This window comes from Megalops cyprinoides, chromosome 10, assembly GCF_013368585.1.
Source record: "Megalops cyprinoides isolate fMegCyp1 chromosome 10, fMegCyp1.pri, whole genome shotgun sequence".
Lineage (NCBI taxonomy): Eukaryota > Metazoa > Chordata > Actinopteri > Elopiformes > Megalopidae > Megalops > Megalops cyprinoides.
This window is the reverse complement of record NC_050592.1, coordinates 13,583,958-13,599,900: the sequence shown is the minus strand read 5'-3', so window position 1 is coordinate 13,599,900 and position 15,943 is coordinate 13,583,958. Positions and strand designations below refer to the sequence as shown.

Here is a 15,943-nt window from a genome sequence, read left to right as displayed (position 1 = left end):
TAGATACTGTTTCAAACTTTCTTACGGATAAAGGAAACGTAGGCTATATGCTTACGTAATGTACGTATTATTCCTTTACATCAGCTGATATTTCAAATAAAAAACCTCAAAGATATTGAGGTTAATTATAGAGTTTTGCGGATCTCAGTGTCCAAATATCAAACAGCGTTTCATTTGTGGAAGAAGAGCGAAGCGCCTTTCGTCTGGTTTTCTCAAGACGTCAGAACGGATCCCCATCTCCTCCCCGCGCTACGGAGTCAGACTGTCTATCTGTTGTTTAAAAAGTGTTGTAGGATAGCATGGCAATGGTAGTAAACCAGTGGCAGGAGAACATTACGACAGATCCCGGTTCTCAGCTCCAGATTTGCAATCAGGAGCCGGGGGGGACACCGGGGACACCCTCTGGATCCACTCCGGGGAACGATGCCCTTTCCGGGGACAAAATCCCCAACGTGGACTGCATGGTGTGTGGTGACAAGTCGAGTGGCAAGCATTACGGCCAGTTCACCTGCGAGGGTTGCAAGAGTTTTTTCAAGCGCTCGGTGCGACGGAACCTGAGTTACACCTGTCGGGGTAACCGAGACTGCCCCATCGACCAGCATCATCGGAATCAATGCCAGTATTGCCGCCTGAAGAAGTGCCTCAAAGTTGGAATGAGAAGAGAGGGTGAGTGGGGGGTTTTGTGACATAGACTGATTGCTTGTCAGAGTGGTGCAGCACACTACAGACGTGTGCTGATTCTCAAATAAACAGCATTGCATTTCGACAACAGAAATGCAGCTATTTACTTAATTCATGTAGTTTATGCAGACTAGTGAATATCTAAGAAATCAACACACACTGACTGGTTGTTCTCTCTCACCGAGAAAGAGCAGTGCCAAATGCATCGCAAATACGCAGCCAGTCGGATCTGTTCAATTAATAAGTGTGCAGTTATTGTGCTCGGCTTCAAGAGGGCCCCTTTGTTTTTATCGTTAATTATGATGTTTGCTCCCCGACACCCGAGCTCGCCGCGAATGTGGCGCGTTGCATTTAGTGTGTTGTGGGTGATTAAGAACGGGTCAATTAGCGCAAAAGGGGACAGTGGCAGAGTGTATGCACAACAGAGTGTTTCAGCTTTAATCAGGCTGTTAGTACTCAGTCACGTCTTGTCCAGTCAAACAGTCTATGTTCATTGTAACACGCGAATCACATAGGCCTATAACGAAAATCCATCCATCCATCCAGCCAGCCAATGTTTAGTTTTGGTGCCATTTAAAGCGATAGTTCCGATGTTACCGTGAATCTATCCAAACTCATGAATATTCTAAAATATGGAGAAATGCTTTTCTAGGTAAACACTCAGCCATATATTTTTTGATCAATTTCCACTTTGTGTCAAGCTGTTGGTAATTTAATATACTCGCTGAAATACAAAGATTGAATCTGAATACGTCTGGGATCATAAGAAGATCATGTTCTGAGCCGACAATTTGACCTGTACATTGTCGGTGTTGTTATGAATTAGATTAGGATAAGACTGTAAAACCATGCATTTACGCTTGTCATGTAGGCTTGCCTACAACAAATTATTGAGCGTCATCGTTTTGGAGCGACTCACGTGAGAGTTGTGCAAACATAGTTTTAGAAATTGCCTCCAGTGCACCGTAAACGATTGGAGCATATCCTCGCCCAGGGTTGCTGTGTTGCTATCAACGGGGGTTTGAATTGATCGGTTATGCATGGAGAACTGGTACACGCGTGTATATAATCTAATTGCTATATGATCGCATATACAAAACACTTCTTTGTGAGTTCCCCAAGTCACGTCATTTTTATGACCACCCGGACCCGAGGAAAACCTATGAGCGCGACAGTCTGTTGACCCTTTTTATCTGAAAGAACAACCAAATCCCAGAATCAAACACGGTATTTTCGCTAAAGGCGCCTTTTTGATGAAAAGCCAATCACGGCGTTTTCTTCCAAGGTTTAATGTAATAATTAATTTAACACTTTATGGTAGTAGTTACTACAGATTTACATGTGTCTTACACGAAGGACCAGTGTCATCCTTTTGTTTTTGCAACTATAACTATGACTAACCATTGTCTAAAGACGGCCCTCTTAGGCGAAGGTAGTGTTCCCATTTGTTTTCCTAACATAATTTAGTCTAACACGTGCTTAGTGTCATGTCACTTACGCATAGTGATTGTTGTATGCAAGTGGTTTGGTTTCAAGAATGGTGTAATATCAACTGGTCTTTACTTTCAATAAAATTATAGTGTTGTTTTCTTTGTACTGTAACGTACTTGTTTCCTTTCAATTTAAGATTAAAGGCGTAAAAATGTACACAGACTACAACTGGCCATTGAAAAGCGAATCTCATTTTTCGCCTCAGTGTAGCAGACAACTTCAGCTTTTTAGGGTAACTTCAGCTTTATGCGGACGTTCTCTTATTCGGCAGATCAATCACATAGCGTATTACGTTATACCTAGATACATGTTTATTGAAATACGAAGTTCTATTCAATTTCAATACAAATATTATAATGTATCCTGCGCAATATTGATGTCGATATAATTTACATATGGTAAGACTGAGTATTTCGTTGGTTTTATGTGCCTTGCTTATTTAGTTCTGAAAACTTCAAAGCTTCAAAAGTTATAGGAACAAAATCGATCACTATTGGACTATCAGAAAAAAAAAAAAAAAAAAAAAAAAAAAAACAGCAGGAAGCTTTGAAAGTATTTTGAAACTGTTTTCATTCGTACAGTGAACAGAAGTTTGAATTTTGGCTATGTGACGCTTAAGTATAAAATTCTTAAGAAATATTCTGAAGATTCTTGCTGCAATGATATATATCTTCATACAAAACATTGCTACCGTGGAACCCGAAGAAAACATTTAATGCTACCGAAAATACACTCAAAGCACCCTTTCGTTCTGCCAAAGAGTTTATGCATAAGTAATGTACCTTATGAAAAATGCAACGGGTCGCCTGAGAAGGTATAGATAGACAAAAACACCACAGTTTACGGCCTGTGTTTGTGTTCGAATTTTTGTATCACTATCTTAAGCGTTTACATATTCAGTTGCAGTCCGAATCTGCGTTTTACCCCTGGCCACCACAGGGCAAAGCGCTGCTAATGAGTAACATTAGAGACAGTTTAAATGAAATCAGCCTTACAATGAGCTCGTCAATGGATTTGTGTATTTTCTTAGATACAAAGAACTGCATTCTCGGTGTAGAACTGGGGAAAAAACATTCTGAAGCAGCGAAGTAACACACACAACATCTATTGTCTACAAGGGTCGATTCTAGGTTAATTTACTGCAAACTTCAGCATTAGAATGAAGAAACAATTGATCTTTGCTGGGTGTTTGAAGGCGACTCTGTCGTAATTTCGTAATTCGGCATGCATTTTAAATTAGATTCATACGCCGAAATATAAATTAACAGGCTCTGAGTATGACTAAGGTTGTGTTTGATCTCAGTTTAGAAGTTAAAACGTAACGCGAGGAATCACCCTTCAAAGTGACACGTAGGACAAGTGTGCCCTGGGCAGCTACAAGGAGACATAGGACAATATAAAAACGACGTGATTTTAGGGCTCGAAATAAACAGCAACCACCATTTTGACAAATACTGACAGGGCAGTAGAGGAGTGGATAGAGCGCTGGGTTTAGTCTTGGGTGCTGTGAACTGTGTTCTATATCGCTGAGCTGTAGCTTAGGTCTGTACAAAATGTCAAATGCCTTGGACACAGGCATCCATTAATAGAATGATGTCATGATTACATTGCCCTCTGTATATTTAGAATTATATATTTCTTCTTCTTCTTCTTCTTCTTCTTATTTTTCTGGAGATCTGCAAGTAGAGAAAATGTTTAAATAATACCGATAGGCCACCATTAATTTAAAATGTATGCTTCACTAGGTCATTTGAATAATTTTTAAGTACATCTTAAAGACAGTTGTTTGGTTAGATGTAACATGTAAGTGGGAGTAGATGTTCTCTGTAAAACTGATTTATAAATATTTGGTATGTCCAGCCAAACACTTTCCCTAAATTTCATTTTTTTTCACAGGATAATAGTAGGGTACTTGAATGAACATGAAATCTTATGGGGAATAGACATACAGCTATAGTTGAAAATTAATACCAAATTTACTTTGTATTTAAAATGTCAGGCATTTCTGAAATAACAATAGACATAGTAATACTACTACCAGTAACAATGTTATTTGAAAATAGATTGAAATAGTTTCACCCTGTTGATGTTACCAATGTAGCTGCAAGCGGTGAAACAACTCAGGTTATTGCATTAAATGTCTCCTAATAGATCTGATATTCTTCAGTGGTGTAGAGGTGCCATTCAGGTGCAGATGACTTGTATGTGCTTCACTTTCTCATCCAGCAATGACTCCACTTACATTATTCATGCTAATTTGTGACAAAAACCAGAAACCTATAGATCTCCAGGGGTCACCACTGGCATAGTGTGTGATATTCATATTTTCAAAATTATGAAAAACTCAGGAACTAGTCACTTTAAGGTGGTCCTAAACCAGTGTCCCTGTGTTCCAAAGCAGCTCCTTGTTCGTGGTTTCTAAGAATCAAGCTTTCTGTTCTGGTCGACATATTTAATTTGAACAGTTTCTCATCGTATTGTTGAGCATCCAGCACACACATATAGGTAAAAGATCACCCAGTGTTCACTGTGGAAACATTCACTTTTGGCACTTTGTTTTGCACTCAAGTTCTTTGCATTTCTACAACAAATACATTGTTCAGAAATTACTTCAGTGTAATCCTGCTATATTCAGGGAAAAAGAACACTACACTTGTCAGCTTTCAGTTTACTGCCAAGTATTAAATGTGACAGATCCCCAATAGCCACAGCAAACAAAGTACTCTGATCATATTTCCAGGAAGATGGACAGTTGTTGACAATTCAACAATGTGGTGTGGAAGTTAAAGCTATAAACAAAATGACCGTTTTGATTCCGAGGTGTGATATTTTGGCCATTGTCTTATGAATATGTGATATCTGTGCTGTATAAGTAGGTGAGATACATCTTCCTAATACTGGAAATGTAAGCACACCACTTTTGTATTGGTGTGCCATGGCAAAAGTAAGTATTGACAAATATCCTATCCAAGTCACAGATCCCTCAGGAGTGCTTATAGGTGATTACTCCTCGGTGTGTAGTTAGTGTCGGTTTTCACTCTTTTCAAAGCGTTTATTCTTCTCCTCCCTACTAACACCACTCCCTGGTGGTGAAACTGTGAAGCATGCAATGATGGTTGTCACTTTGATGTTGTTCCCTAATGTTTACAAACAAGTTGAGGCAATGGTTAATGGTCTGGTTATCTGCGGAACAGCATGAATATGGCAGTCACAATGACTAGAGAAAACTATCTTAAACTCCTTACTTCAAAGTGTAAAGGATAAATTAAGGATAAATGATAAACCATTATCCTGGCATTAGCTTGAATTGCCCCCCAAAGGCAGATTCATCATTTTTATTTCAAAATTTGAAAGGTTTATTCCTTCAGCTATTTTTCCACTGGTGAAGTGTTCCTTACAGCTCCACTTTTTTCTATACCTACTGGATTCTATGTCAGTTTTGATGGCTTTTAAAATGTTCAAACACATTTGCAAGCACAGCCCAGGATTCCTAGATAATGGCCGTGAAAAGTTAGCTCATCTTGTCACTCGTTGTCAATTCCGTCCAGAGCAGAGGTGATTGTACATGTTTCTGCCACTGAGAACTGGTTAGTTTAACAGGCATGCTCTGCACTGTACTTGCTACAGTGGGCCTGCTTATATGTATCAATGCAGCTTAGATTCCGCACAGATTCAAAGATTTATAGCAAATGGATGGACAGACATAGTTGGATCTAGGAATGGGATATGCTGTTCAGATGATTTAGAGATCAGTGAATCACACTGTGCATTATTGATGCCCAACCTTAAACTTCCCCACACATAAAAATGGCAAAATACTGCACAGAGTTTCACATGCGTGCTGCTTGGAAGGTGAAGGCCAGAGCTAGTTTTAAAGATAGTCCATCAGTACTATTGTGGTATTGTGCAATGATTTGTTTATTGGACTCACTCACCACTGGTTTTTAGGTACATGCTCAACTGTGTTTCTGTCTACCCTATCAAACTGTAGGTCTCAGGCTTATAATCTTATTAAAGAGCATTTGCAAACAAAGATATTGATTAATTTTATGAACACATGTGCATTTATGCTTTTGCACATCATTGTGCAGCGTCTCATCTCTCATTTAATGTATTGTGTGATAGCCATGTAACATTGGGTTTTCCCCCCTAGTAGCTTACCTTAGTGTTGTTTACAGCTGTATAACCTTGTGGTGTAGCATTACATCATGCCGGACATTCCTTTTCAAAAAGGCCCCCCTCTCAAGGAGAGGAAGTGGGTACGGCTAGCAGAATGCCACGGACAGCTACATACACATCTGTGAGTCTGCACCTAAGGAGGATGGTTCTAGATACGCTCCCCTGACATCTGTCAAAACAAACAGCACAAATGTTTAAAGTCCTACGCTTAATCTCTCTCTCTCTCTCTCTCTCTCTCTCTCTCACACACACACACACACACACACACACACACAGACACACACACCAAGCAAAGACAAATTATTTCTATGGTGGTAACAGGCTTCCAGGGAATATCTTTAAAAACTGCTCAAAAGAAGCTCTGACAGTGTCCTGCTGTTGTGTCTCTTGTAACTCTGCCATGTCTTGTGGAGATGCTTTGGGGATGTAAGGGACATGCTCATTTTCGATACCCACCACCCACTCCATGGCTGCTGCTTCCGACCCCGGCTCACACGGACTGACATGGTGTGAAATGTAGGTCAGCGGAAACCAAACATTAATAATAGAGCGGACTGAGGCAAAGACCAAATGTGAGAGTGAAACTTGGCATTAGGAGGAATATCACCACACTGCTAACAGGCAGACTCTTACATGTGTGGAGTAGTCAGTGGTGCTGTTGTCCACCTTCGTGGGCACTCTATTTATCAGCATGCTGTGTCTGAAGATGAAGAGGCATCATGTCATCACAGAGGACTGAGGACATGCACGGACCATTTATCCCCTGCTGTCGAACTTGAATATAAGAGTAGCAGTGGAATTGTTTTGTATCATAGACAACACTCAAAACAGTTGTCAGATGGGGCTTAAACACTCCAGAAAAGGTATTCTTAAAACTGGAAGTGTACAGTCATGCAGAAATGGTTTCCTCACAGTTTAACGAGCTTGGGTTTTGTTTTTATGTGGTCCCCCCCCCCCCCGCCTTCTTTGTGTGTCGTTTTGGAAATGCTCCCTTATGAAAAATGCTTGGGGGCTTCACTGTAATTTACAAATTGTGGCCTTTTCTATGATTTAGATGTTCCCAAATTCCCTGCTTTGATTGTCTAATAGAAAACACAGCCTCCAAATAGTATAGAGACTTCTCCTGAATGTCTTAGCTCTGAGTCCTCGTTGCAATGTGGGTTTTGGTTATTAATTTATTGTTGCATCACATAAAATGGTGTGACTTGAATATTAAAACAGAAATTACAGCAAATGTGCCCAGATGATTTCATGCAAAGTGGCCTTTTTTCCCCTGTTTCTCCTAGATGGAATGAGATGGACCTCACATTGTTAAGTGCAGATAAAATGCTGGGCTCATGCCACACTCCTGCCTGTATCTTCATGTTTCAAGGGTTTGGGTCAATTAGAGAGGCGGTGGGGTCCAGATGTAGCATGTGAAGGAGAGGGGTGGGGAGTTTGGCTTTGTTAATTAGTTTTCATTGGTACAACTGTGTTTGTGTGGGTTTATGGTTCACCTCTGTGTCTTCAGACTCTACTATTCAAAGGGATAGCTAGGATTATGCCCATACTAAATGAAAGATAAAACTACTCACTGCGTGGATTTCTCAGGAATAACATTTGTGTAGCCTGAATACTTCTTGTCTGTAGTAGGGCTTAGTACGATAGTAGGTATTAGAAATGAATGTGAATATTATCTCTTTTGACATAGGCATTCAGTAAAAGGATGGGCATTGGCAAGTCTTCTATCATTGTCCTCTATCATTGTCTGTCTCCTAATACACACAAAAAGTAGTTTGGGTAATTACTGCTGAGTAACATTTAACTAACTTGGATTCCCATTGCTTTGAATCTCCTCTAGTTTAGCTAATGATCTGTCATCAGGCACTTTTCAGCACTGAATAAAGAACTACAGTGTGTCAAACAGATGCCAAACACAAGGTATTGACATGTGAAATATGTCACCTCTCTCTTTGAAAGCGTCAGGCTTAATGAGTCAGCAACAGGTCTCACAGTTAAAGTCCCTATATTGCCAAGGGGGAGGCTTGTCTGTTGTAACACAAAGGTGAACCGTTGTGTTACTGAAGGACCCTACTCTGTTTATGCAGCATCTTCTGAATGTGCGCGACTTCTGCCAAAAAATAAAAGGCACTCCGCTACAAGCTACAGCGATTTGGAGCGTGAAGAAGTTCAAGATGACAAATTTGCTATAAGCCACTGGCTTTAATGCCCCTAGTCAAAATGTCCCCAGGGTCCCTTCCCTCTGAAGTCACACCCTGTCGCTGTAAGTGGGTGCTTCAATTGTTCCACTCTTTGGAATTTCAGAACTGAAACCACTTGGTACCAGTCAGCTCCTGCAGTATCTACTCTTAGTATCTTCTGTTAAAGAACCCTGGAGCATGCCATTAAACCTTGCTACCACAACTTTTTCCCCTTTACTCTCCCTGTCTCATCTCATTCTCTCACTTTCTCTCTCTCCTCTCCCTCTCCCTCTCCCTCTCCCGCATTCTCTGTCAGTCTCTATCTTCCTCAGTCTGTCTCTTTCTCCCCCCTTCTTTCTCTCTCTTTCTCCCTCTCTTTCACTTCTGCGCCCCCCCCCCCCCCCCCCCCCACAGCAGATGTGTCATTGTTCTTGGACAATATGTTGGTGTGTTGAAGTATTGGGGGTAAAACGTCACACAGACAGAAAGAGCAAATGGTTACATAGTCGATAATGCTTCCTCCGTAGCCTTATCCAGGGTGGAGTGGATTAAACAACCGTTGACACTGCTGAAGTAGTTCTCAAGTTGCAAGACACAGATAAACCTACAAGAAGCTGAAAATGAATCCAACAGTGAAAATGAAACCCCTCTGCTCCTGTCAGAAGCAGAGTACACTGTTTATTCATGGTGTAACTAAGAGTTTATAATTGTTTAATCACTGTGTAATTAACTATTCATGGCTTTTTATTCAATGAATTTCCCCAGGGAGAGCACTTTATATCTCACGTTTCTAAGCCGTGCTGCCTGAAAATTTTCATTGCTCAACGTGCTTGAAATATTGAACGCTAATATGCCTTTTGATGGAGGAGTGCTCTTAGTCTATTTGATGTCTGCTGCTTAATTAGTGCTATGGTGTACACCAAGCCCCCTGCTCAGCAATATTGTCTGTACTTCTTTCTAGTGCACAAATAAGTATGCCATATGACTAAAGTGCACAAAGTATTGTTTACTTCTATGTGCACAACATTACTCACTTTATCTGCGGATTTGTACATCTTTGTTGATGGACACTGTGTTTAGAAAGGTTTAATTCTTAATTCTCCCATAAGAGCACATTAGGTTCTAGGTAGCTATTAGATAAGTCAGAGTGATGGCAGTGAGGGTATTTGTGTGTCAGTTAATGATTAAGATGAAAGAGAAGGTCTCCATTCAGTGAAACTGCAATATACTGTGCTTTGTACATAAGGTTGAGTAACAAATCTAAGTAAGTTTGTATATTTTATTGTTACAAATTTCTCATTACTTTCAGTGAGTGTCAGATTCGTGATATTGTGAGAAAGAACACAAGAAAGAGTACTTGAAACTAAATGTATTACAGTTAGTTTGAAAATAGGCCTGGTAATTTACCAGCTATGGTTCACATACATTAGTGTGCTGAAGAATTGACATTTTGCTGAATTAGATGGGGCTCAAAGATTTAAGCTTTTATATACAAAACGAACACTACCTGTGAATATACTAACCAAATATAAATATCTTAGATGAACCCAGTGTAAGCTGTTCTTTCAGGGAGTGACAGCCCCTTGCTCAATTGATGCAGCGATGGTATAACAAGAGGTTATTTGTTTCCTTGTTTGTTGTTAAAAAGCCAGTTTTATGTTAATTTAAAGGACATAAATGCACAATGTCTTTGTCCTCATGCAAAAAAATAACGGCATAGTCGATGTGCATGTTAATCAAGGAGTAATTTGCCGATAAGCCAGGCAGAAATGTCAATATGTACAAGAATATAAAAAAAATGTTCCTAACCTTCTGTATAGTGAGACTGGAGATGTGTCTGGGGTTGAGTGGCATTTGTCCCCCAGAGGCACTCTCTGTCTGCAGAGCTATGGATGAGGTATTAGTGAGAGAGTGGGGTGCCTGAACAGGTGTTTTCCAAATGGGCTCCGAGGCGTTGAACTGTGGAGGAGAATGGCCTCTGTGTGCCCCCTTGCCTGTGGTTTAGACATTTGTCAGAGGGAAGTGTGAAGAAGTGCGTCGTCTTCGCAGGCTGCTGGTTGTCATTACTCATTGATGTATGGTGCCAAGGCACACGGAGCAGGAGAAGTGCTTTGCAGATAGATCAGTAATAGATCCAGAGCTGCATAGCCCCCAAGCACTTTATGTGGTGCTGAAAGTTAAGGCCAAACCATTGTGTAGTCAGATTGGATTCCAACCACAGTCATGCTCAGTCTATGTGTTGATGAACTAATGCACATATTTATACCATGTATGTTCCACAACTCAAGTGGATTTTCTGTATCTGAAGTGTGCAAAGCTTGTACAATTAAATCACAGTCCAGCAAGCAGTGGAGATCTGTGCCCTGCTTTTTGCATTGCAAGAAAGAGTTGCATGTGTCCTACTTATGAACTGAATCAATATTGTTTATTTAGTCTTTGCCCATGGCAAACTGATGACTATAAACCCAGAAGTCTTCAGAGATGACACAATTAGACATCTGAAGATGTATTGTTTTATTAGCAAAACACTCAAAAATGAAAAAAAGAAAAAAAAACAAGACTGTCACAATGTGCAATGTGTTGTGTTGAATGATTCAATTTCTTAATTTGTACAGACTTGTACAAACTACAGACTTAAATTTTGTACAGACTTAAAACTTTGCCTTGTACTGTGACTGAAGTACAGATTTAAAGGCACTGCAGATGTCTGACCTACAACAAATTGCAAAATTCATACCTCTCCCAGCTACATGTTGCCTTTGTCAAAATATTTTTTACCTGTCCCATCCATATATTTGGTTTCAAATGTTTCAAGTGTTGCATTTCAAGTGGCATTTATTTCATTAACCAAGACAAATTGTAAAACTTGTACTGACATACTTTGTTACTGGAAAATATACATTTCCAGTGGTGAAGTATATCAGTATAAGAGTAAGTATGTCAGTAAAATATTGTTGACTCCTTATATGTGTTTTTGCGTGTGTTGTACTCTTCCTCACTTGTAGGTTGCTTTGGATAAAAGCGTCTGTAAGTGTAAGAAAACATGTTCATGAATGTGACAGTGACTATGACTTATTCTGCGCTGGATCTCATTGGCTTCCTGTTAAAAGCCCTAGTATCCTAACAAATGCACAGCACAGCGCTTTCCTGTTGTTAATCCCGTCCTTGCTTCCTGTCCTTCCTTTCAGCTGTCCAGCGAGGACGGATGTCCAACTCTCAGTCCAGTCCTGGACAGTACCTGACCAACGGGAGTGACCCCTACAACGGGCAGCCCTATCTGTCAGGCTTCATCTCCCTGCTGCTGCGGGCGGAGCCCTACCCCACCTCCCGATACGGTGCACAATGTATGCAGTCCAACAACCTGATGGGCATCGAGAACATCTGTGAGCTGGCTGCCCGCCTGCTCTTCAGTGCTGTTGAGTGGGCCAAGAATATCCCCTTCTTCCCTGACCTGCAGCTCATGGACCAGGTTAGGCCTGCCAGAACCAGCCATCATACAGGGGGGGGGGACACTGCCTGATCCCCCAGTGCCTGGGTTGATGTTTATATGCAAACCTAATCTAGCACCCCACAGGTATTCAGCCAGTAAATATACATAAGCTCACCAAATGTGGTGCATGTGTTCTTTTCCCTCCTACCTAACTGTTCATGGAACAGCAGCTGCATCAGGATCTGTATCACTGAATCTGGCAAGCAAGGCTAGAGCTGTGAAACACCTAGAATTCCTGTGCTTGCTTCCACCCTAATGTGACGCCCATTCTTGTATTCCTAGGTGGCGCTGCTGCGCATGTCCTGGAGCGAGCTGTTTGTGCTGAATGCTGCCCAGTGCTCTATGCCCCTGCACGTGGCACCTCTGCTGGCAGCTGCTGGTCTGCATGCTTCGCCCATGTCCGCTGAGCGTGTTGTGGCCTTCATGGACCACATCCGCGTCTTCCAGGAGCAGGTGGAGAAGCTGAAGGCCCTGCAGGTGGACACGGCTGAGTACTCCTGCCTCAAGTCCATCGTGCTCTTCACCTCTGGTCAGTGTTATGGGTTGGCTGGGGGGGGGGGGGGGGGGTCACTGCCATTTCAGTCAAAGCTGTGTGCAAACCTTTGAAGCTCTTTCTAATCACTGGAATGATGAAGGGGTAGGGGTTTGTGGGAGAGGCTTGATGAGAGAGCAAGAGCAAGTGAAATGATTCCCATCTGTGCAGGTGGGTAGCACTGGGTGGGTTAACTCCCTTAATGAAATCCATCTAGAGGCCCACTTAGGGGTTCAGACTAATTCTTACTGCCTCCCCGATAAAGCTACAGCCCTCAAATGGTGGTTATCACTCACACCTCTTCCACCATACTTTCTCTCAGTCAGCTCCCTCAATACACCCTCATGTTGTTTTCCCAGTGAATACAAAACTTTAAACAACATAGTATGTACACAGTATTGTTATTGTGATTAATAACTTTTCAGCATATTCCCTTATCTGAGGTAACCTTAACTTAATAATGCATACTGTAGCTCATTTGTACAATTAGATTTTAAGAGAATGGAGGATCCAGAGCTGTAACCAGAGCTTCATACAACGCAAAGGTGTGAGGGCTGGAGAGTGATCATTACAGTAGTAAAGAGCAGTCTCGTGTGGGCTTTTGTTATAGCAGAATCCAGGTTCGGAGGTGTCACACTCTTGTTTTTATTTTCGAGCACTCGCCCTTTTCGTCGTCTCTCCACCTCAGCTTGTCAGAAACACTTTGCCGGGATGTTGCTCAGACCTGCACTCTTCTAAATGGATGGCTGAACCCTTCTCCACTCATTTTTTTCATCACTTGCTTCTCCATGCTTCCATCTATTATTGAAACCAGCCAGGCAGCCCCCTCATCTGTGCAATGTCCCCCCACCTCCCCCCACCCCCCCTCCCCCCACAACCATGACTGAATAATGCATGCTGAGGAACAGCGAGAGGGATTCTCCACCGCCTGGCCCTGACCTACATAACCCCTGTAGCCGGGAGCGGAATTTATCCAATCTGCCCTCCCCTCTGTCTCAGCCAGCCCCACCCCCCCTGCTGAGACCCACCGACGGGGGTTATCCAGGACAGACAGACTACAGTGTCCCCAAACTCGGGCCAAAGCCTCTGGCCTGTCACGCTGGCGTCTGGAATTCAGCATCGCCCAGCTCCTTGTGGTTGGTGTTGCGAGTTTCTCCAGCACATGCTGGCTGACAACAAACAAAGAAAGGAAGTGTTGAATGATGAGAGGACGGCAATCGCGCCATCCAGAGAAACTCGAAACTGGATAGCAGGAATGCTGTTGTTCAGTTGTCTGATTTGTCACGTAGCCTCCACACTGTGATCTGCTACTGAAGATCAGCAGCAGCAGATGCATCAGTAATTGCTGATAGCCACAATGGGAGAATGAAAGCAATCTGTCTCATTAAATAGAACAGAATGTAAGCAATAGTAGGTTTATGCTGGGACTAGTAAGTAAGAAGTTTGGCAAAGCTTTGACATGACTTGAGATAAAATCCTAGAGTAGATGCTATTAAGCACTTGCCTAATTTGTGTATGGCTATGCTAATGGTTTACACAATAAAAGCACATTAACTAATAGTTATTCAATTTAGAAAATAACACCTGTGTGGAAATGGATACAGGCAAAGAGTTGTGTGTAGACTTTGGTGATATTGGTGCTGAGAGATAATAAAGTCCTTGGGAAACATTTCGATAGGGCAAACCAAACAATAAAAAAAACAGCTTTGTAAGGGCCATGGATTTTCTGTTGGCTTGTTAAGTAGGACTAAATGTGTTTTCACAGGTTAATTTCAAACACAAATATATGTTGATTTTTCCACAAGATCTGCCTTGTGTGCCTGTTAATACTGCTCTACTAAAAAATTAAAAATATGGGTAATTCACTGTCTAGAACCAAGATGATGAAAAATACTGAAATCCTGCCTTGATGGTTGAGAGATTCAGTTTCCTGGCAGAGGAGATATTGCACTAAAATCTGGAGTGGTGGTGTAATGAGGGACAAAACCGTTAAGGTCCCATTCCAACCCGAATGGGTTGAGTAAGTTCCAATTATATGTGTGCCTCCTGCCTTTTTGGTAACGCTCCACTGCGCAGACTCACCTGGATAGATGTCAGTCACAACACTCCTGACCATAATGTGTCCCCACCCCACAGATGCCATGGGTCTGTCTGACGTGGCCCATGTGGAAAGCATCCAGGAGAAGTCCCAGTGTGCGCTCGAGGAATACGTGCGCAACCAGTACCCGGGCCAGCCCAACCGCTTCGGCCGCCTCCTGCTGCGGCTGCCATCTCTGCGCATCGTCTCCTCGCCCGTCATCGAGCAGCTCTTCTTCGTGCGGCTGGTGGGCAAGACGCCCATCGAGACGCTGCTGCGCGACATGCTGCTCTCCGGCTCCAGCTACAACTGGCCCTACATGCCCGTCCAGAGGGAACGGCCGCTCCCCCTTCACTACAACGAGAACGGGCCCTGACTGCGCCCCTCGCTCACTCAGGGACATGGCAGGGCAAAGGACAAACTGAAAACCCACAGTGCCCCTCCCACCCACTTCAGCACCCACTTTGTTTGAATGACACCTCGGCCGCCTGCGTCAGCGTGGGCAACGGAACTGACGTCTGTTTGCATTACTTGAAATCCCACCGCTTACTCTGGGTAGGGCTCGAAGGGAACATACAAAATTATTGACACGTACCGGTGTGGCTGGCTCTAGAAGAAGATCTTTGAGCTTTTCTTGAACCTGTTTTTAATAGAGATCTGCGCAGACATCTCCAGATCAAGGTCATTATATGAACATGATTTGGCAGCAGAACTGTTTGACTGACAAAGCCAGATCTGTATCTTCCTAAAGGTGCCAGATGATTGGAAAACAAAATAGGAATTCAAAGATGCCAGAAAGCCCTCACCAAATTTGCCGGGACAATCAGAAAACTGTGTTGTTAAGGCATTGAAGGTCCACTGCTAGTGATGTGAGAAACACTATCAACATTTCCATTTCCAAAGCAGTGGCGCTCTCTGAAGACTTGCTTGAATTGGATGAGACTTCTGTGGTAGCAGACACAAAAAATTCTAACATTTCACTATGTTGCCAGGATAGAGGCTTGTGCTCCTCTTTTGGTGACAACTCAGATACATCAAGGGTGCAAAGACAGTGGGATGTGGTTTGAAAGGTATTATGTGGGACTGAAACCAATAGGTCAGCACACTGCAAGGACAGAATAGACAGAAATATGTGCCACTTAAGGTGCAATGGTCAACAATCCTCAGCTACACTGCTGTCTCTGTGCCACTGCATCGGGGAGTTTGCTCATATGATATCTTACAATTACAGACAACTCATAGGTAGGGTGCACCTATTGTAGCATAGATACTATTTTTATGTTATCCTCAATAAAATGAACAATAAGAAGCAG

The 15,943-nt window shown here is 42.4% G+C and overlaps 1 protein-coding gene across 1 annotated transcript; it reads left to right on the top strand.

The window, feature by feature from the left end:
• Positions 1-299: 299 nt before the first annotated feature.
• Positions 300-15,232, top strand: nr2f5 (nuclear receptor subfamily 2, group F, member 5). Its single transcript, XM_036539141.1, has 4 exons — positions 300-666; positions 11,720-12,000; positions 12,304-12,550; positions 14,690-15,232. The coding sequence occupies exons 1-4, from the start codon at positions 300-302 to the stop codon at positions 15,004-15,006; spliced, it is 1,212 nt and encodes a 403-aa protein (XP_036395034.1). The 3' UTR covers positions 15,007-15,232.
• Positions 15,233-15,943: the final 711 nt, after the last annotated feature.